Below are 22,615 nucleotides of genomic sequence, written 5' to 3'. Positions count from 1 at the left end.
GTTTGCTCCAAAGCAACTGTGTTGGGAGCCTTTCACCTGGTAGCCTGGATGAAAAGCTGTCAGACTGACTTCACTAGACGAATGACTGCGGGCATGTTATGGTTTGGTTTCAATTGTTGGTTTTTGGCTTGGTAGGTTTGAATTTAGGAGATGGATTAGTTGATTTACACATCCACACAGTACTCTACATTCTCCCTTTTTTGAATCTTTCCTTTTTACAACATTCCATACATTTGCAAATTGTTGACTGCTGCTGAACTTGTGGGCTACTGCTGCTTCATTCAATGTGGTTTTATTCTGTGCTAAATGATTTTAATTCCTTGCAATGTGGTTTGATTCTATGCAATACGGTTTTAATTCTTTGCAATTCTATGCACTACGATTTTAATTCTTTGCAATTCTATGCACTACGATTCTAATTCTTTGCAATTCTATGCACTACGATTTTAATTCTTTGCAATTCTATGCATTATTTTAAGTCTTTGCAATTCTATGCATTACGATTTTAATTATTTGCAGTTATATGCTCTATGATTTTTATTATTTGCAATTCTATGCACTACGATTTTTCATTCTTTGCAATTCTATGCATTATACGATTTTAATTATTTGCAATTCTATGCACTACGATTTTTCATTCTTTTCAATTCTATGCACTACGATTTTTCATTATTTTCAATTCTATGCACTACGATTTTAATTCTTTGCAATTCTATGCACTAAGATTTTAATTATTTGCAATTCTATGCATTATACGATTTTATTTCTTTGCAATTCTATATGCACTACGATTTTAAGTCATTGCAATGTGGTTTTATTCTGTGCAATATAATCTGAAATATGTACTCGGACAATTGCAGTTGGCCAATTGGGGAGTATAGTCGACCTATGGTTATAAGATGTGTATGTAAACATACTGACTGTACAGCAAATGCAATTGTGTTGGGAGCGTTTCACCTGGTAGCCTGGAAGCTAGTTTGCTCCAACGCAACTGTGTTGGGAGCGTTTCACCTGGTAGCTTGGAAGGTAGTTTGCTCCAACGCAACTGTGTTGGGAGCGTTTCACCTGGTAGCCTGGAAGCTAGTTGCTCCAACGCAACTGTGTTGGGAGCGTTTCACCTGGTAGCCTGGAAGGTAGTTTGCTCCAACGCAACTGTGTTGGGAGCCTTTCGCCTGGTAGCTAACCTGTGTGTTGTATTTATTCATATTACTAGATTTTTAGTACTTGCACTTGGTCCTATAAACATCAACACCGGCAAATTCAGATTTGTAGTACTGCAAATTTACATTTTTGACAAATTTTCCATTTCAATATTTTGTCAAATTTCACAAAGTCCATTCCCAGATATGTACGAACTTCAGCAATGGAGGCAAGTAAGGTTTATCACTTTCTATGGCAATTTACTTGAGTTAAATTATTTGCTCTATAAAAACATATGGTTCTCACTGTACCATAATCATCTTGCTAGATATGCCTCATGCTGTCCTTTATATTACTTATTTGCAAGGAATTTAAGCATTGACAATTATTTATGAACGTTGAACCATGAAAGAATTGAATTATTTTTGTTCAGGGGTGGGTTTGCCCCTGTACATTTATTTCAAGATCAGTGTTCTACAGCGTTTGTCAAATTCAGGACTGGCGCTGGAAGCTGTAGGTGGAGGGAAGACCAGGAATGGTGCAGCTCTGCAGATGCTGAAGGGTAAGACAATGGAATACATATATTGATGGCTTGCTTGGATTGTTTAGATTGTTTAGAATGACACGGTCAGCGACTCATCGTACAGATCTAAAGTAATCCATACAGATGTGTTCATTCTGACTGGCTGTTAAGAAAGCATTCTCGGCCACTAGGACTAGTCAGGATGTGTATTACATGTGGCTGGCTTTTGGGGTTGGGAGTAATAACTATTGTAATTAGTTCTATCAATACAGCCCACTATGTACTGTGCTGTAAAAGTGCATATAAAATACCCTATTGACATCTGAGTGAAGTGTTGGACTGCATTAATGGGGAGAAAACAAATGTCCAGTGTGCCAAAGGGTCACGTGTGTTCCTGAAGGGACTGAGGCGACGCAGTCGGAGGTCCCTGCGGTGGCGGTCAGCGGGAGGTGTCAAGACCAACCAGCTCCTCGTCCAGGAAAGGGGAATTCTTCAGACCGTTCTTCAAAGGTTCAATAAAGTAAATCTTATCATCTAAATAATCTAGGACACAGTAGCTGGGTTCATCAGCAAATTGTAGCTGGGCTTTTGGTCCCCCAGAATAAAAGTCAATGGTGCTGAGGAGCGCTGCTCAGGTGACTCCCCCCCCCCCCCCCCTTATTTATTATCTCTCTTCCCCCCCCCCTAGAGGGGGGTGGGGGATGGGGGGGAGTTAGAGATCTACCTATTTATTTTTTATTTATTATGTTTATTTTTTTTTCCACAAGGTCTTGTTTTTTAAACGATTTATGATGACTATATGCTCAGTAAGGTGACCTTGGGTGTCTTGAAAGGCGCCTCTAAATTAAATGTATTATTATTATTATTATTATTATTTCCTATGGTAGAGAGGTGCGTGATATTTATTCGAGAGATGGTACATGAAACGGATGACCTGTTAAGATGCTAGGGGGATCAACTCCCAGCAGCGGTACCGTATCCCCAACGTCTTAATGTTGTAACCTGTCAAACCCAACGCTAACATTTCGGGAAGCTTTCAGTGCATCCTGACAATGCCACTGTTGGATACATTTACACTTGGTTGGGGCCATTGTATAAAATTAATCCATCGATACCATCTCAAAATAATGCTCTCATAGTGTGTGCTTTTGATTTTATTTTTTCGCTTAGTCAAACTGATATTGGCTAATGCTTAAGAATCGTAAAAATGAATAATTGCTCTTCCGGTCACACAATGCTTGCTTCCATCCTTTGTATAATTTTTATACCTACCCTTGGTGTATATTTTTTGCCCTTCTTGCTATGACTAATTTCCACTTGGGATCAACAAAATGGTCACGATGGAAGAGCAGATGGCTGTGCAGTTGCCATGGTGGAGAGACCCAGGTGAGAACTTTGATAAATGGTTCCTTCATTCTTAAATGGACCAAATGGCAATCACATAATCCCTCCCGATTTTAATAAAAATTTTGAAGACTGGGAATAGCTGAACTGACTTGTATACATTTATTGATGAAAGATGGTAATCCAGCACTGACTATTTTAATGTGGTTTTGATGTTGATGCACTATACAATTTTAATTCTTTGCAATTCTATGCACTATACAATTTTAATTCTATGCAATTCTATTCACTATACGATTTTATTTATTTGCTATTCTATGCACTATACAATTTTAAGTCTTTGCAATTCTATGCACTGCGATTTAAATTCTGTGCAATTCTATGCACTGTACGATTTTAATTCTTTGCCATATGGTTTTATTCTGTGCCGTATAAAATGAAATATGTGCAGTGCGGTTCCTTTGTGATTGTTCTCAGGCGGTGTCCTTTTGGTTCAATCCATCTAAACATGTAATCACCAGCGAGACTTGTGTTTACATGACACTCGAGAACCAAATTATTGGGTTAGTCTCACTGTGATTGTATTTTTAAGATGCATGTATACACCTTTAGTCTGACTAAAATCAGACCGGATCGGGTTTCTCATCGTCGGATTAAGACCTCTAGATTATTCGATTGATGGTCTCATTAATCGTGCATGTACGTTCAATCAGGGTTATGCGTTCTGCGCATGCTGGAGATTTTTTCCCAGAGCAGGAAATAGAAGGAGACAATAGTCATGGTGTTGTCACTGTCAAACGGCAAACACGATGGAGAGGTCCAGGAGCAAGACACACTTTTGGACTGACGAGGAAACTCACCATGATGTACCAGTTAAAATACGTGCACAATTTACAGTTTATGGATAGGAGGAAGACTAGAAACTGATTTATTTAAAAAAGGTGATTGAAATGGGTACAATGCCATGCCACCTATCGTACTGGGACATGACATGCTTCGGCCGCAGTTGTTTCATAAAAAGGTTGAAGACTCCCTGGGAATAGCTCAATTGACTTGTATCAATTATACATACATTTATTGATGAAAGATGGTAATCCAGCACTGACGATTTTGATGTTGTTGCCGTAATGACTTGAAGCCTTTTCTCTCCTGTAAATCAATATAAAATCCAACCTAAATTACTGAATGTAATGACCTATGTTTGATGCCAGATGGTGTTGTTACTGCATTTGTGTCTTTGATTGGCCTTCACGTTTGGTGATCAAAATGTCTTCTAAATCTGCCAGCACACTGTGAGACTGACTTTACTTTGTGCCTTCCATTTATTTCAGAGTATGATGACCGAACAGTTGATCTACAACGATGGCCTACTCCCCATCCACCCTGAGGATCCCTGGCTACACCTACAATCCAATCTACCCCAGACATAACCACTCGGAGCTCAACAACTCCTACAACTCCTCCTGCCTCCTACACACCATACTGTTACCACTTTACCATTTTAACTTTAAAAAAAAGTACTGTAATTCACACCATGTTGTAGGAAAAGCATGTTTAGCTCAATGATTTATACATTCTATTTCTGTGACCCCAACTATTGTATTTCTAACCCAGTTACCTCGTAGCCCTCTTTCTAAGGGAGCGACTAAAGGGACAAAGCTGGAGCAAACCTGAGCTTAACAATCTTTCTAATCTTTCTTTCAAATGTCCTAAATTGAAACATATAAAATGCCTAAAGTAACTTGTCTAACAAAACAAAAAGCCAACCTAATACCCAAACTTAACCATCTAACTAAAGATCTCAAATGCCTAAACTCTCTTACCTTAACCGAGTACCTAAACCGAACCATTTAACTAAACATCTCAAAGGCCTAAACTCGCTTACCTCAACCTAACCTAATACCCAAACTTAACCATCTAACTGAAGAGCTCAAACACCTAAACTCTTACCTTAACCTAGTACCTAAACTGAACCATCTAACTAAACATCTCAAAGGCCTAAACTCGCTTACCTCAACCTAACCTAATACCCAAACTTGACCATCTAACTTAAAAGCCCAAATGCTTAAACTCTTACCCTAACCTGGTACCTAAACATGACAATCTAAATAAGCATCTCTAATAACTAAACTCTTTCCTAATACCTAAACAATCTTTAATACAATCACTAATGCCTAAACTTAAACAAACACCAATAATAAAAGTTAACCATCCTTAATCTTAAACCCAAACCAGACTTGTCCCTGGGTCGCTCCACTTTGTTTCTTTAAAGGCATCTCTTTTCCCCTGCATCTGTGTTTTATTCCTTGAGGACTTCAGGTGGGGTGCCATACAGTGTTGCATGGGTTCTTGGGTCAATTGTGGCACCCATTGCACTCCTGACCATCCCTGGAAGAAGGGATCCCCTCCACTGCGTTTCTTCTCAAGATTTCTTCCTTGCTGATTCAAGGGAGTTTTTTCTTGCCCGTGTGGGGGCATGGGTAAAGGGGGGTGTCACAAATATTTGGCCTGTTAAGCCCTTTGAGACTGTAATGGTGATTAAGGGCTATACAAATAAAATTGAATTTAATTGAATAAAGATACTTCATCTTTACAGATTTTGTTTTGGGGAATTGGGACAGCTGAGCAGCTTAAGCATCCTTACTGGTGAATCTGATCTGACGATATCAATCATAGGACTATGAAGCTGCAGAGTTCTTCCAAGAAAGGGTTCCAATCCAGGATAGCTTTTAACACACTTTATTTGTTAAAGTATTTCGGTATGGTAACTACGGAGCAAAAGGAGGTGGAAGCGTGTTGAACACGTGCTGAGCTGCTGATCAAAAACATTAACCCTTTGTCTGGTAGCAGCTAGAAGATTCTGAAGTCTAACTTCTCTGTCGAGATTGAACTGAAATGCAATGCACAACATGCAATTTGTCCTTATCTCAATTTTTAAAACTTTTTATATTTTGTATTATTACTATTTATTGTGCTGCGCTCTCTCGCTCTCTCTCGATCTCTCTCTCTCTCTCTCTCTCTCGATCTCTCTCTCTGTATTAATACTGTACTTGACTTGGGAAGCCCTGCACAAGAATTCCAATGTGTTTGAACTGTCTGGTTTATGCACAAATGGCGAATAAAAACCTTTGAACCTTTTTTTTTTTTTTAACCTTTTTGAGATTGATAGGGTGAAGTGGGCGTGGCCTGTGACGTATTAGCCTCGGCTTCACCTATCTAAAGGTGCTGCCTTCTGTGTGGTTGGAGCAGCTATTGCAGCCTTCAATAAGGCCCACCCCGTGGTCCCCCTGGGTCTGCTCTTTATGCGCAGACTCCAGCGGTGGTTTGCTCGCCAACGGTTGGACCCCAGGCGACACAAGCTCAGGGTGCTCCTCGTTCCCCGTTCGGTGTCGCCAGACCTGGAATATTGGAAAAGACCCTCCGCCCTTCTCAGGGGTGTTCCCCTGGGCAGGGTGGCGTCCTACGTAGTGGTCTTCACGGACGCCTCGTTGACGGGTTGGGGAGGAATGTGCCTCTCTCACTCGGTCGGAGACGAGTGGCGCACGCCCCCTATAGCACACATAAATGTGTTGGAGCTCGACGCTGTGAGGAAAGTGCTGTTGCATTTCTTTCACCTGGTGCGCGGCCGCCACGTTCTGATCAGGACAGACAGCGTGTCGGCGGCGGCGTACATCAACAGACAGGGGGGAGTCCGCTCCCCTGCTCTCCACCGAAAGGCGGTCGAGCTCTGGCTTTGGGCTCATCAGTATCTCCTCAGTCTGAGAGCCCTGCATATCGCGGGCGCCCAGAACTTTGGGGCAGACCTCATGTCTCGAGGCGGTTACATCCCGACATTGTCAGACTGATCTGGCAGAGGTTCGGGACAGCGCAGGTGGACCTCTTCGCGTCCAGGGAGAACACGCACTGCAGGTGGTGGTTCTCCCTCAGCCCTCGGGATCTTCCCCCGTTGGGGGTGGATGCGTGGGCACACACACCTTGGCCGCGGGCTCTCTTGTATGCGTTTCCCCCGCTCCAGCTGATCCTTCCTCTTCTGGAACGGGTCAGACAGGAGAGACTGTCCCTGATATTAGTGGCCCCGGAGAACCGTTCAGCTCTGTGTTTTCCAGAGCTGGCCGCGCTCTCGTGGTCGGCGCCGTGGCCGGTACCGTTCAGGCCGGATGCGCTCACAGGCCCACGGGACGGTGCACCACCCGCCCGATGTCTCGGGACGGCTGTTGGTTTGGCTCCTGAGAGGTTGATCCTGCAGGGCAAAGGTTTGCCTGAGACGGTTATCAACACTATTCAGAGCGCTCGTGCGCCTTCTACTTCTTCCCTCTATGTGGCGAAGTGGTGCGCCTTCTCTAATTGGTGTGAGACGAACCACGCTGTCCCATCTCGATGCGAGGTGGGAAGCGTGCTTTCGTTCCTGCAAAACTTATTGGAAAAAGGTTTGGCCTTCTCCACTATCAAGGTCTATGCGGCAGCCGTTTCGGCTGGCCATGCAGGCTGTGATGGTGGACCGATCTTCAGCCATCCACTGGTCAAGAGGTTCTTGCGTGGGGCTAGACGGGTTAGGCCTGTTTTCACGCGTGCTTACACCACACTGGGATCTCCCCACCGTGTTGCGCGGATTGTCCAGGGATCCTTTCGAGCCTCTCTCTCAGGCCCCCTTGGATGCCCTGTCATTTAAGACGGCACTCTTGTTGGCCTTGGTTTCTGCCAAGCGGGCCGGTGAGCTAACCGCTCTGTCTGTCAGCCCGAGTTGCTTGTTGCTAAACGAGGACAGCTCCTTCGCGTTGCGCAGACCTAATCCTGCGTTCCTCCCGGAGAACATTAATAGTTATTTTCGGTCGTGGGATATTGTGCTTAAGGCTTTTCACCCCCCGCCTCATTCTAGTGAGGCGGAGGCGGAGTTGCATCTCCTGTGCTCGGTGCGGGCGCTGGCTATGTACGTGAATCGCTCGGCCGCGTTCCGCTCCACACAACAGTTGTTTGTGTGTTATAGCTAGCAGGGGCCGCGCTCTCTCTAAGCAGCGGTTTTCTCGCTGGGTATGTGAGGGTGTTTGCTTAGCCTACTCTCGGCAGGGCTTGGCGCCACCGTTGGGCGTTAAAGCTCACTCCACACGGAGCGTGGCCGCTTCAACGGCTCTACTCAAGGGCGTTTCGGTGGAAGACATCTGCGCGGCTGCGTCTTGGTCTTCCCCCGGCCCCTTTGTCAGTTTTTACATGTTAGACATGTCCAGGGGCTCACTCGGCAACTCTGTGCTGGAGTCCGGGACCCCTTTTACGGCTTAAGAATATAGACATGTTCTTTAAAGCGGCGTGGTTGGATTTTCTCTCGCCGGCTGGCGAGTTGGACTTGATTACCAGTCTAAAGAAAAGTTAAAAAAAAGTTAAAAGTAGGAAAGTCTATCAAATGCATGAACCTTTTTCCATATTACCGGTAAGTCATTGTGCTGTGCTGTGCTGTATTGATGTTTGAGAATGTGCTGCCGGATCTCCGCCACCAGATGGCGCCCGAGAGGGTAAAACCATGGGTTAAACGTTTAGACCCGCCCACATTTAGCTCCTCCTCGATCTGCGGGCTGCAGTCAGGGGCACTTGGAGTAGCCTCGCCCCCTCTGTTTGCTCTCTCAACCCTGTTTTCTTTCGGAGTCCTCTCTTCGCTCTGGTGCCCCCTCAAAAAAAACTCTCCGTGGAAGAGCTGCAGGGCTGTATAGATGGCAAGCCCAGGTCCCACGGCAGTCATGGCGGCGCCGTTGGCTCACTTTGAAGAGGACTGGCAGGACTTCAACGAATTCCAGCCCTCCTCCTTCGAGGCGCCGGATGAACTGGATCAGGTGAACTCGAATGCGAGCGAAGCGGCGTCGGGCCTCGACGCTCACGCCGACGCTGAGCACTGCTTCTCCGGGGAGTTCTGCGGCTTCGAGACCATGGAAGACCTGGTCCAGGACTTCGACGCAAAGCTGAGCGTTTGCTTCCGAAACTACAACACGGCAACTGAACATATTGCGCCCATCAAGCCGATCACAGAGGAACATTTCCTGAAAGACGACGAGTAAGTATGTATGGTGTGCTGGAATTCAACTTTTTGACCGTACTGGCGTTTAAAAGGCGAGCCCCATAGCTCACGTTAGCCGGCTAGCAGTCTAGTCTAGCCTAGCTTTACTTCATGTGATTAATCAGAGTTGGGCAAACATCTCGGTGGCAAGCGACCAGCAGGACGTTCACGACCTCTTTAAACGCGATGCCCTCCATTGAGTGACCTATTTCTGAAAATATAAGTATTATCTGATTGTATTTAATGGTGAAAACTCCCCAATTGTTGCACCTCTCCGGACAGCTTGAATCGTCCTTTGTATGGGAATGCCTTTGGTCGCAAGTCAACGTCTGTCATGTCGGAGTGGCTTTCTGTCATGTAACGTTTGGAGTGTTTTAGTGTTATGAAGTGAGGGAACGCTTCCCAGATTAGGTTTCTTTGTAAAAGTGACACTGTTACAACTTATTCACTATGGTTTATCATTTAAACTGACGTGTACGTCAATGACGCCTACATATAAAAGCATGAATCACGCCCAACGCCAGTAACAACAACGTTGTCATGATATATCATTGCTATGTCCTCTTTATGAAGCTATCTGTTTTGTTTTATGTTTTATTGGATTTCTGCGTTGCAGTGGTGATGTGGCTTAAAGTCCGACCCACCCATTTGCAGCCTGAGGGTATACTGTATATTACCAGTTGATCATTTATTTGATTAATGGTTTAGATCAATTTGACAATTTATATGCTTTATAGGTTTAATAAATCCTTTGACTTGGTCTTCAGAAAGTGATGTATCATCAAAGTTGCACGATCTGAACTTGGCTACATTTCAACCGCAAAGCCACCTTGTAACCGTTTTCAGATGGGCGTGTCAATGTTATGTCAACACATGACCCCAATGCCATCGTTGTGCATAAAATCGCAACAGATTAAACCATTATCCACACACGCTTTTATCTTTCGGGGGTTGAGACCCTGTTGCATATGCGGTGAAGAAAAGGAAAGGGGGAGTTTTTAATAGGTCCCCTGTCGAAATGCTTTGCTAGCCCTTTTTAGCCGGACGTGTTCGGGCTGTTAACTACCGTCCATCCAGCGACCCCATCGCTGGGTCCAAGGGCAAGGATGGCAAGAGTGTCTGCTTAATGTCAGTTTGGCAGAGACGTGGGTGTGTGTCGCACTCTGTGCATCTAGGGCAGAAAGGAGAAGTAGGCGTTGTTTTTTATAATGGGTGTGTGTCAGAGCTACACAAAGTATTAGGCGATGTCTATTCACAGCGGGGATGCATGTGTTGACATGCCAGGGACACTATGACATCACTTGAGGGGACAAACAAAACTTCCCCTCAATGATGCAGAGCTGACCTGACATAAGGGGGCACAGCACTCGAGCCCCGATCTGCTCCAAGCAACAGCGTGGGTCAGAAATAAAACTACAAAATCGTTGATGTCGCACTGCGTTCTCACACACTGAGACTGCCCAAACTCCCTGTGTTTTGCTTATTGTGCCAACATGCATCAGAAGAATGACGATGCAGAAAAACCATGACACCTCTCAAATCCAAAAATAAAGTGGTTTGCACACGGTGAGATTTCACCTCATGTATAATAATCATGTTATTATCGGTGGTCCTGAATAGCAAGGGTCTTAAGTCCGATCTCAGTCGACCAATGCTTCTCTACCCTGAATATGTTGGCTTGGGTTGAACAAAGCTGTAAGTAGGGGCTCGTGAGGCATGTGGGCTTCTGTGAGGGAGTGGGAGGCGGCGGAGTACACACCACCGCCGACTCATGTGTGTGTGCCAGCAATGCAAAGAGGGGGTAAAGGAAGCCGTCTGACTCACGCCTGTTTTTTTTTTTGCATCTCTTCTCTCTCTCTGTGGCCCAGGGTGTGGAACGCCCTGAGCGGTAACTATGGCAACGTGATGCCTGTGGACTGGAAGACCTCCCACACACGCTCCCTGCACCTGCCCACACTCAACCTCCGCCCGCACAAGGTACCATGCCCACAGACATCTCTCTGTCTCTGTCCTCTGTCCAACTCTTTGTCTTTTACGTTCGATTGAATCTTGACCTGAAGTGACTTAGCCGCTTGCTAAACTCATTCATCCTGCATTAAGTGTGTGGAACAACCCGGATTGGAACAGCACCAGCAGAACTATTAAGTTAATGGCATTACTATTACGGGGTTTCTTGGTACTGCTTGAGGCAGCAAGTGGTTATCGATTCTCCTCGTCCTGCCAAGGAGGAACTCATGTTCATCTTGTGCTCGGCAGTCTTGCCTTTTGTCCACTTCCTGTAAATAAGTTCTCTATTTGTAGTCCGTTCATCTTGCACATGCACTGAGTTCGATTGAATCTCTCTCTCTCTCTCTCTCTCTCTCTCTCTCTCTCTCTCTCTCTCTCTCTCTCTCTCTCTCTCTCTCTCTCTCTCTCTGTGTGTGTGTCTTCCTCTGTCGCTCCCTCTGTCGCGCTCTCTCTCTCTCTCTCCCCTCTCTCTCTCTCTCGGCCAGGCGCTGGACAACCAGTCCCTGGACCTCTCTGACGACGAGGAGCTGCGGGAGCAGATGGACATGCACTCCATCATCGTCTCATGCGTTAACAACGAGCCCCTGTTCACCGCAGAGCAGGTGAGACACACACACACACACACACACACACACACACACCTCATCACCTCCCGTGTATAAGAATGCAGCTTATGAATGCTCAAAATGTGCATGCGTCTGAATCGACTGTAAGTCGCATTGGATAAACGTGTCTGCTCAATGATGAATGTTAAAACGAGGGAGAAGGATCACAATTTATTTGTTGGGTCGTCCGTGTTTGTTTACTAATGCCCTCACTCAGGCATGACGAGGCACTCCAGCTCTCAGTCAAACTTTAGTCCCGGATTAAAAATAATGTGTCTAATAGTGTGGGTTGGCTAATCTTTCATTGTTCCTTCTTATTATGAACCAAGCGTTTTGCACTGCTTTTGCGCTAGAATATATATTTTGGTCGTTGTTTTGCTCATTTCTTTTCATTATGATCATTCTTTTATTTTCTTGCGTTTCAAAGGCAAGACTTTGCATTAGCCTGGCTAACGCTATATTGACTATATTGTGTGTGCAAACTGTGCATTGTGGTGTCCCTCCCAGGTGATTGAGGAGATAGAGGAGATGATGCAGGAGTCTCCTGACCCGGAGGAGGACGGCAGCAGCATCGCCTACCAGTCGGACCTCTCCAATCTCTCTGAGGACCTCCAGGCACTCAAACACTCCCAGTCCAACTCCAGCTACCAAGACCGTAAGACACACACCTGTGGGTGTGTGTGGGTGTGTCTGTGTTTGATGAACGTTGATCTTATGACGAACCATGATCTTGTGACTGATTGTCTTTTAATCACTTGGTGGAGGGTGTAAATGAGGCCTTTTACACCATATCCAATGTAGAGCTGGGACTTCACACTCATAGGAAGTAGGCAGGACTCTTATATAACTGTGTGTCAGATTAATTACTTTCCACTGCATGTGCTTGACACGTTATCTAATACCCACAATGCATATATGCCTGGGTATACAGCTTAACTTTCAGATATAAATTGGATTGAGAATAAAATAACCAGGGCATAACAACATATTCCCTTTGTCCTTTCCATTTCCAAAAACTGTATGGATCTAACCAATTTAAAAAAAGAAAAGACACACAACAAACAGAACTTAAAGCGGAATCATTTGTTGTTGAGTTCGACAGTAGAAAAGAGAGCAGAAGAGAGACTTGGAAACAACCAAAGTTCCCTCCCTCTATGTTTCTAGGCCATTGCATAGTATTTCATTCCTCGAACCTGTGTTTGCCCTGCAAGATTGATTCCCTGAACCGATCGGGGAATTGCTCATACAGGGGTCTGTGTGCACAGCGTGTCAACTCCAACAAATGCCGTTCAATCACTAATAGCTGACTGATGTCCAAGACATTTCGAACAAATCACGCTCAAATAAAAGCTCTTACACCTCTAATAAGCCCTAGTTCGCCTCGCCCTAACAACCTCCCTCCGTCCCGCCCCGCCCAGGGCTGCGGCAGCTGTCTGTGTGTGAGCTGACGGAGGCTCTGGAGGAGGTGGAGTCGGCCATCGGCCGCTACAGCGAGGAGCTCATCCAGGCCCTGGCCCTGAGGGACGAGCTGGACTACGAGAAGGAGGTAACCTCCCTCTCCTATTCCGCCCCCGGGCGTCACGACAACAAGCGCATTGGACCGACCTTGTGACTGATTCAAGCGTTTGCCAGCCATGGGCGGCCAGATTTGTAGAGATGAGACGAGATGTGATGACTTACTATGTGTCACTTACGAGATGTGTTACTTTCTATTCTGTCTCGGGCTGTCTTTTACTTTTTTTTGCTCTCTAGCTCTCTATCGCTCCATCTCAAAATATGGGAAACACTTTGGATGCTTAGAAAAGCAATTTATAATGCAATGATTAATTATTATGTGACCTCCAGTGTGTTCGCTTTTCTAGCGTTGCATAATTTTTTAGCTAAGTGCACTTTTCACTGCAAGTACCACTGTGTGTGTGTGTGTGTGTGTGTGTGTGTGTGTGTGTGTGTGTGTGTGTGTGTGTGTGTGTGTGTGTGTGTGCGCGCGCAGGTGAAGAACAGCTTCATCTCGCTGATCATCGACGTGCAGAACCGGCAGAAGGAGCAGCGCGAGCTGCTGCGCAAGAGGAGGAAGATCCGCAGCACCACCACCATCGGGCCCAACGGCCAGCGGACGGCCAGCACGCACGTACCGGGAACGGTGAGAACCCCGACCCAGGTTACCAAGACCCGCGCGGCGGTGAAGCCCATGCATGTGGCAGTAGGCGGATGGAATGAGTTTTGTCAAATATATGTTTTGGTGTATGTACACTAAGTGTAAACACGTCACAGGTTTAAAGGCAGGGTCCGACATGAACCGTTAGAGTCGAGTTGTTTTACCTGTCAGAGTGGAAAAAGCATTTCTTATTTTTATGTATATTCTTTTATCCGCCAAATGGTCAAATCATTCTGCCTTTTGCTGACGGCAGATCTTCCTTTGAGACCCTCTTTATGGGTGTGTGTAGTGGACCCCAAGCCGAGAGGTCGTGTGTGTGTGTGTGTGTGTGTGTGTGTGTGTGTGTGTGTGTGTGTGTGTCAAGACATTTGGGGTCTCCGTGCCAAGATGGCGTGGGGCTCTCTTTCTCTCTTGCCTCCTCCAAGTAGGAGTCTTTTCATTCTTTCTCTCTCTCTTTTACTCTTCTCCTTCCGCCGTGCTCTCTCGCCCGTAGCTCCTCACTCTGGAGGGATTGTCCACAGTCATTCAAAATGGCCTCCGTCAAACTTTCGGCGGGCCTGAAGGGGACAAGCAGGTGCCCCACCTTCCTCTTGCTCTGCGTATTTCCTCCAGCTTGCTTCTCTTTTTTTCTTTCTGCTTGTCCCCTCCTCCTCTTTTATGTATACACTCATGACTGTTTCTTTCCGCACAGCTACCCTTCATTTTTCTTTGGATGCGTTTGTTTTTCCTTTCTATTTCAGTCGTCAAATTTATTTGGCTCCGTTTGTTTTTGAATGCTTTTAACAAGGGATCGCCTTGACTTTACTTTTTGCTGCCGTCATTTCCAGTCATCTTACTTTTCATTGTTTATGTTTTGGTGCACCAGTTGCAAGGCTGTTGACCTTCCATTTGAATTGCATGAATAGCAGTGCATGAAAGAAAACAATGTATAACAAATAAAAATTATTGTTTCATGATCATTAAAACAGATTGAATGTTTAAGATCATACCATTATCATTGTCCTTAAAACTTTCATATGATTTATTATTTTTCTTTTGTCTTCCACTCTCTGTTCTGTTTACTCACTATTTACTTTATTCTCCCTCTCTTTGTCTCTTTCTCTGTCTGTCTCTGTCTGTGTCTCTCTGTCTCTCTCTCTCTCTCTGTCTCTGTCTCTCTCCGTGTGTGTCTCTCTGTCTGTGTCTCTCTCCGTGTCTATCTCTGTCCGTGTCTCTCTCTGTGTCTGTCTCTCTGTCTGTCTCTCTCCGTGTCTATCTCTGTCTCCGTCTGTCTCTCTCTCCGTGTCTGTCTCTCTGTCTCTCTCTCTGCGTCTGTCTCTGTCTCTCTCTCTCTCCGTGTCTGTCTCTCTGTCTGTGTGTCGGTCTGTGTTCTCTGCCCTAGTATCTGACCACCGTGATCCCCTATGAGAAGAAGGCCGGCTCCCCCTCCGTGGAGGACCTCCAGATCCTCACCAAAAGTATGTGACCGCCTTTCCCTCTGTCCCCGTGACCTCCTCCTTCTATCCTCCAGACCTCTGCATCACGATGGCTCCTTCACTAACGCTTCATGCCATGTCTCTGCCCCTCAGTTCTCCAAGCCATGAGGGACGACAGTGAGAAGGTGCCCAGCCTCCTAACAGATTACATCCTCAAAGGTGAAACCCCCTCCCCTCCCCTAATCTCCTGACCACAGCCTTGTAACCTCTACTCGTGTAGAAGAGCCATGTCGCACTACCATAGCATGTACCGTGGATAACACTGCCCTCTAGTGGTTCAACATAATAGACCAATGTTCACTGATGATTATGTCTGGGTTATTTCTGGTAACCAAGCTTTTTCTGGGGAAGGGTCGTGCTAAATAAAAGCACAGCGGAATACACTCGCTCAGTGAGGAAAACGACGTTCAAAATGGCACCTCTTTGGCCAGCCTTTCCTCTTTTTGACTCGTGCCTTCCTTGTGTCTCGTTCTGCTGCGTCATCCTCTTGCTAGCTCTGGTGTGAGCACGGGGGAGATGAAGGTTTGTAAAGGCACCGATGCATCAAAAAAAGTCTTTGCACTCATGCTTCATAACCCTTTTTTTTTGTCTGTTCCTCTTTTATTTTGTCTGGCGTGGTATATCACTTTTTTTTTTTTCTTCCTGCGGAAAACTCTCGCTATTTAGTGCATCATGTGACGTTCCGTGCTTGTGGTTCGTACAGCTACAAATACTCAAAGGTGTGTGTGTGTGTGTGTGTGTGTGTGTGTGTGCGAGCCAGGGCTTATGCTTCCTAGCTACGCTTGTCGTACTAGAAGCTGGATATTATGCACTCAACTCATTTACCTCTCATCCACTCTGACCTCCCCTCATGGTAACGTTAGTGCCCCCTAGTGGGCGCCACACCTCAATGTACCCACAACCGCCTCGCCTAACCGCCCTCTGTTCTGCTGTTGTGTTCGCAGTCCTGTGTCCAACCTGAAGCCCAAGGGGAGGAGCCAACCGTTTCAGAAACCTTCAGGTCATCACCTCAGAGACTGTCTTGATCGATGCCTTCCTCAACCGCCCCCCCCCCCCCCCCGCCCTTCCAAATATGAACTTTACTCCTTCTTTATTTGTCTTACGTGGCCATATTTTTGTTGGGTCAAATTACATTTTAACCGCCGATTAGACCTGTGGTCTGTCGGTTTCACCTCACGTGTAACCTCAGTCTCACACACATCGTTGTGTTGTCGTTTACTTTATGTTTAGGTTTTTAAAATGTGTCTATTTTACTTTATTTTTGATTCTGCACGTCGACTTGTTTTGTGTTAGCCAGTATTCAGTATTACATCAGCGGCCCCCGAAGCTCTCTGAAAGGGCCAGTGGCTGCTGTATGGGGAAAATGATAGGATGGATGTTAGTTTTTAAAATCTCGGGACACAGCCGAAATGGGAAGTCGGCTGTCCTGTTTCTGGGAACGTTTTCTGAATCACGTGATGTTTGCGTCGCTGCAGTTCTTTCTTGGGAGGAGAACAGTCGATCAGGGTGTTCTCTGAATCCGATCCAGCATGAATCTGTTGCTCTGATTTATGCTGGGTGCGCCCCTTTTATCGATTTGTCTCAATGAGGTACAAAGCACATATATTTTAAATTTGTAGGCAAAAGAACAAAAACTTCACTCTAAAAAGTGAAAATCACTGCGCAAGCATAATTTTATGCTTGGCAGAGCTGCATTAGTCCGATAGAGTATATAAAATATGTATTTTTATTAAGAAAAAGGCACCTATACAAGACTTCTACGGAATGTCAAAAAGGGAAAAAGGTGTAATTAAGGTTTTAATGTAAGAGATTTAACTGGGGAGCCCGTGTTCAGTGTCGCATGTTTTGTGTAGTGGGTCATTGAGGCCAAGACAGAGACTTGGTACTGCTAATAGTTACTCTTTAATTTACATTGAAGTTTCCATTCAAGTGCTGTTGTTCACCTTTGGCCCGCGAGTAGCGTTATTGGTCCGGTTTATTCAAGCAATGAATGGAAAAATGTTAGTCAGGTAACAAAATAAATGGCATTTGTCCAAAAAGGCGATCATATTCAAGGAATAACTGTGGTAGGTCAGGTTATGTAAAGTACAGAGGCATCTCAACCGCCTGCTTGCACGCAGATAAGGAATATGTCATTGCTGTTGTTGTTAAATACCCCACTGAACTTTATACTTTCAATCTCCTAACCTTTAATAATCCTATATTTTGTCCTCATTGATTGTTGATCAGTCGCCCCTACTTTTAAAACAGGCCATATCTCTGGAAAGGTGGTTAACCTAACACAGGGATCCAAAGCCATCCAAGCATCTCCTGAGTTTCTCTGTGTCTCCTCAAGGTCTCTAGTTTTCAGGTACTATCGACAGAGTTGGCTCTTTAACAAAATGGCGGTTTTAAAGGATCCAGCGGGTTTAACGACCCGACATTCCAGAGCACATCCTAACGTTTTTCCAGTGCGGCGTCGGGAATGTCTCCACTGCCAACACGAGATCACGACGCGCAGCTCGGCAACATGCGTCAGGGCTTAGATGTCAGTTTGTCAGGAGATACTAAGTCAGTCTGTGTGTAACGTAGCCTAGCGTAGCTCAGCAGAAACATCTAGTTAGGTGTTCTTATCAGTTGTAGACCTTTTTTTCTTTTATTTTTTAAGGTGGTGTCGTCAGCTAGAGACGAACCACGCTACACTAGTTCGTCCTTTTAAAGTCTGTTGTTGTCCTTAGCTGTTGTATCACCGCCGCGTCATGGCAACTTTTTTTTAGGGACCGCTTGACGTTTAGTCGCCGCATGGATTGAGTCTTTCTTTAACTGTCAGGTCTTCAGTCTTCATGGTCTTTATGACACCTCTTTTGTCCCACCAGCAGCGAAGAAGCGATACAGGGAAAGATTGGTACTGCGATGCGTTTAGCCGTCGCACAAAGCAGCGGCCAAAGTTGCGTTGTGGTAACGGCAGGGGTTCCGCCAGGACGTTTGGAGAACACTATGATGTACAAATGAACGGTTTGCCTTTTTGAATCAGGACATGTCCTTCCAGCTTTAAGAAGCATTCGTAACCCAGCATGTGCTGCATGCCATTTCAAAACGCATTTCGATGACCATGCCATGTCAAAAATTACTAACACCTCCCTGAAAAGGGACACGATGCACGCAGCAGCACACAAGATTTGACATTTTTCGGAGCAGTTTGCACTTTTCAGATGATTTGATAACTCGCTCACTTTAAATCTCAAGAGAAGAATCGCAACGAGACGTTGAGTTCTTGAACTTAAACGGAAGAGTTTTTTGTGCCGTGGAAGCAGATCTGAGACACGCTTCCTCTCAGGATGAAGCCCTTCTCCCCTCCCCTCCCTCCTCTCATTAGGTCTTCTAAACTTGCATATCAGCATAATGGCGTGTTGGAGATTTATATTTATATATTGCAAAACCAGCAACATTAAAAGAAAAAAGGCTGCCTTTTTAAATGCCAGAAATTTGTATATAAATTCATCTCATTGATTTTAACGCAATATAATTCTTTCCCTTTTTGGGTTGTTTTATGTTTACTGTCTTTATGTGATATGTACTTGCAGTACATTAATTTATTATGTGAATGTTTTGTACCCATACTATTAACTTTAATGGCACAAATGGTTTGTGCCCAAATTGCATCGCAACTCATTACAAATAAATTAATATGATCATTTGATGCTCTCTACTATTTTATGCATCCTGGATTTAGCCCTTAATGGAATACGATCTATAAGCACATTTGTTATTTTGACATTTATTAGATTAATTCCATACTCTGCTGTTGGTCACGCATATCAAAAAGCTACAATTAAAGCATAACGTAAAGCATTAAAAATGCAAGATTAACGTATATAAAAGTACATTTGACTAACAATTTTTTATAAATTCACAGTGAAATCACTTCATTGCTGCTGGCGTTTCAACACTGTGTACAATAAAAGAGGTTCATCACACGCAATAGAAAACCTAAACGAAAAAATGTCAAAGATGTTTTTACATTGATTGGTTAGAAAGCCGATTCATTGCGATAACGCATCAGTCCAATTACGTGGAAAACCTTAGAAGGTAAACGTAATGCTTGGTTTCTGTTGAAATGTCATGAAAAAAAAAAATCATCTTTTTGCCCTATAATAGTTCCATAGCCTTAAAATGTATATACCCACTGTATACCCCATATGTCATCCATGACATCTGTCCGATCAGAATAACACTGGTGAAAGGACGATTCCTATAGGCTTTTAATCCTGGCCTATTAAACCCACGCCAGAGTGTACTTCAGGTCCAGGACTGCTTCCATAGTTTAAAGCTGTGCTTCCTAACTGTTTCGGGCCGTCGCTGTATTTATACGTCTAAATATGGATTCCCGTTCATCGTTTGAACCATATCTGCAACATATCTGCAACATGGTTCAATGTCCCAGTGAACCATGCTAGGAACCATAATGATGTGTGCATATATAGGGCCTTCACAGGACCTTTCCTTCAAATAGTGAACACTCACAAGTCGGTGTTACCCCCATATACATAGCAGGCGACCCCAACTGGGGTCCCCCACCCCATGTTGGGAAACACTGTTTTAGAACGTTTATTACATCTGTGTTGTTAAAGAGGACGACGGTTAGCATGTAGCGCATGTGGCTACACACTCGATCATGAGAATGTTCAGTTTACAAGGTTGGGGTCAAGGCTCCGTCCAGGGGGGGTGGGGCTGGGGTCACAGGTTGGTGTCGGTGAACATGGTGTGCTCCTTCCTCACCGTGCTGAAGCCTTTGATGGTGTCCACAAACTCCTCGTCTTCCATGAACTGCGAGAGAGGAGCGGAACAAAATGTCTTTAAGGAACGGTGTAGGAAACGACACACTAGAACTGGTTTTACTTCCACTGACCTATGCCCTACTCCCCCCCCCCCACCACACACACACACACACACACCGACACACAACACACACACACACACACCGAACACACACACACACACACACACCGAACACACACACACACACACACACCGAACACACACACACACACACACACACACACACACACCGAACACACACACACACACACCGAACACACACACACACACCGAACACACACACACACACACACACACACACACACACACACACACACACACACACACACACACACACACACACACACACACAGCAAGCATTAGTGACTTTAAAGCTCACTAGCATGAGATAAGAACCTTATTCTCGTATTGGCTAAGAGTGTCCTGCACCATAGACTGACACGAGGGAATTATGCACAAATTGCGTACAGAAGGCTATACACATCATACGGCCGCCAATCATAAAAACATCAAATACATCACAGGCATGACTCCCATTTAAGTAGCAGTGGTGTCTTGTGCCGTTCCTCCATTGCTAATATATAATATTTAACCGTGCATGGTGATTAGACAACTGCCTCAAGTGCTGCTGGCGGCGATGTGCAAAGAACTAGAGCAGTGTTTCCAGTTCTCATGTGACCCAGGCTGTGTTCTGTTCTCCTCTTCCTCCTCCCAGTGCTTCTGGAGGTGCTAACGGCTGAGGGAACACAGCTCGTCTGTTAGAACCTCAGGCCGGCCAGGAGCTTGGCGTGCTGAGGCCGTGTCTGTGCACGTTGTTTGGCTGAGTGCTGCTCACCTTTTAAAATAGCAGTGTCATTACCCGGGTGAACTCGTTCGCCGTTCGTTTGAGATTCATTGAGAGAAATGTCCGCGGCAGCGCGGGTGGCGTGATGTGCAGATGGGTTTGTTTGTACATTAAGTACGCACCGTTAGTCATTTCATTTAGCTGACGTTTTTAATCCAAAGCTACATTGAACGATTATTGTTTTTAGATGCATCCTTCACGAGCAGGGGGGGGGGGGCGGGGGGGGCGGGGGGAGGGCAACTTGTTCAAGGATGACTGCCAGCACGTTGGATTTGTGTTCGAACCCGGGACCCTTTCGTCTGTGGGTCAAAAGGCTGTTCTGCATTTAACACAGTGTTGATGGTGGTCACATGGAGTGGGCTGCGTGTGAGCAATAATAGGGGTTACACACACAGACAGGCACACACACACACACACACACACAAAGGGGGGGGGGGGGGGGGCCTTACCAGCCCGCTGTCGTGCCCCCCCTGCACATGGGGGTCCCACACGTCACTGTCGTCCGCCAGGGACTTCCCGTCCAGCGCCTGGCTGACGCTACGCCGCAAAGAATTCTGGGAAGGAATATGGGCGGAGCCGTAGACGGTGGACACGCTCAGGACCCCGAGCTCCGACAGGGGGACCTCGCATTTGATATCCAGAATCTCCTGTGGAGGGCAAGGTCATCGTCACAGGCGCTTTCCATCAAGAGGGTCTTAATGTACGGGTCCTGAGTTGGCTGGAGGTGACAGCAGGACTCTTACCTCTGCGTGCATGGTGAAGCCCTTCAGGGTCACATTGTTGGAGAAGCCTGCCGTGTCGAACTGTATCACAAGGCAGAAGGGGGGGGGGGGGGGGGGGGGGTTGTTATCTCTTGCTCGCTCTCTCTCTGCCTCTCTCTCTCTCTCTCTCTCTCTGCCTCTCTCTCTCTCACACTCTCTCTGCCTCTCTCTCTCTCTCCCTCTTTCTCACACGCTCTCTCTGCCTCTCTCTCTCTCTCTCTCTCTCTCTGTCTCTCTCTCTCTCTCGTCTGGCTCTCTCTCGTCTGTCTCTCTCTCGCTCTCGCTCTCTCTCGTCCCTCTCGTCTCTCTTTAGTCTGCACTTTGACTATGCGCAGTGGGGGCCAAACCTCAATCGAAGCGAAAGACGTGTCGGGGAGACAACCTTAAAGTATTGGGGACTTTACGAATGACCTCATGAGTGCGATTTGAGTGTGGTTCTGGTCGGCCGATTTAAAACATCGGCGCGTCATTCTGAAGAGTCGAGCAGAGGCTTTAGGCGTCATAACACATCTCACCAGAACGGAGCTGCTGGGGGGGTACACTGCGATACGGTTCCTCTTCTGCTGGGGGAGGGACACCAGCGGGGGTCTCTCCCTGGTGAACGGGGGTCTGCTCAGGGCCTGGAGACAGGGGGGGAAGGAAATTGAGGACAAAACTACCGACTGCACCGCAAAACAAAGAATGGAATACAATTGATTTGACTTATCTGTAGATTTAGCGTTCTGTGATCAGCGAGTACACGCACATCTACGTTGTTTCACTGGGACCATAAGTACTACTACACCTGCTACCACAACACCTTGATGATTATACAGCCATACCATACACCAACACTAATAGTAGTCGTTTTTCTTTATATTTCAACGTGAAAACCGTTAATGTACAGAGGAAAGGTGTACCATC

General features: G+C 45.8%; 2 protein-coding genes across 4 annotated transcripts; one reads left to right on the top strand and one right to left on the bottom strand.

Moving 5' to 3' along the window:
• The first annotated feature begins 8,617 nt into the window (after nt 1-8,617).
• fez2b (fasciculation and elongation protein zeta 2b) lies at nt 8,618-18,968 on the top strand. Of its 3 annotated transcripts, XM_060041206.1 has the most exons (11): nt 8,618-9,044; nt 10,916-11,024; nt 11,540-11,656; nt 12,167-12,314; nt 13,078-13,205; nt 13,650-13,799; nt 14,308-14,388; nt 15,196-15,271; nt 15,383-15,448; nt 15,784-15,811; nt 16,234-18,968. In XM_060041206.1, the coding sequence occupies exons 1-10, from the start codon at nt 8,707-8,709 to the stop codon at nt 15,792-15,794; spliced, it is 1,224 nt and encodes a 407-aa protein (XP_059897189.1). In that variant the 5' UTR covers nt 8,618-8,706; the 3' UTR covers nt 15,795-15,811; nt 16,234-18,968. The 3 variants fall into 3 exon arrangements, with proteins under 3 accessions (XP_059897189.1, XP_059897188.1, XP_059897190.1); XM_060041205.1 differs by lacking the exon at nt 15,784-15,811; XM_060041207.1 differs by lacking the exons at nt 14,308-14,388; nt 15,784-15,811 and having other exon boundaries at nt 8,620-9,044.
• Nucleotides 18,969-19,406: 438 nt separating this feature from the next.
• On the bottom strand, nt 19,407-22,609 carry si:ch211-57i17.5 (usherin). Its single transcript, XM_060041208.1, has 4 exons — nt 22,228-22,609; nt 21,695-21,754; nt 21,401-21,598; nt 19,407-20,095 (listed from the first exon to the last, which is right to left on the bottom strand). The coding sequence occupies exons 2-4, from the start codon at nt 21,704-21,706 to the stop codon at nt 20,006-20,008; spliced, it is 300 nt and encodes a 99-aa protein (XP_059897191.1). The 5' UTR covers nt 21,707-21,754; nt 22,228-22,609; the 3' UTR covers nt 19,407-20,005.
• Between the last annotated feature and the right edge of the window lie 6 nt (nt 22,610-22,615).

Source organism: Gadus macrocephalus, chromosome 21 (genome assembly GCF_031168955.1).
Source record: "Gadus macrocephalus chromosome 21, ASM3116895v1".
Taxonomy (NCBI): domain Eukaryota; kingdom Metazoa; phylum Chordata; class Actinopteri; order Gadiformes; family Gadidae; genus Gadus; species Gadus macrocephalus.
Note: the sequence above shows the minus strand (reverse complement) of the source record. Positions and strands in the feature narration are given on the sequence as shown.

Excerpts from the sequence above, each read along its gene's own strand:
- fez2b (XM_060041205.1), top strand. The coding sequence starts at position 8,707 with ATGGCAAGCCCAGGTCCCACGGCAGTCATGGCGGCGCCGTTGGCTCAC. Across the intron at positions 13,800-14,307 it reads GCACGCACGTACCGGGAACG|CTCCTCACTCTGGAGGGATT; the intron begins GTGAGAACCCCG and ends TCTCGCCCGTAG. Across the intron at positions 15,272-15,382 it reads CCTCCAGATCCTCACCAAAA|TTCTCCAAGCCATGAGGGAC; the intron begins GTATGTGACCGC and ends TCTGCCCCTCAG.
- si:ch211-57i17.5 (XM_060041208.1), bottom strand. Across the intron at positions 20,096-21,400 it reads GGGGGCACGACAGCGGGCTG|TTCATGGAAGACGAGGAGTT; the intron begins GTAAGGCCCCCC and ends CCTCTCTCGCAG.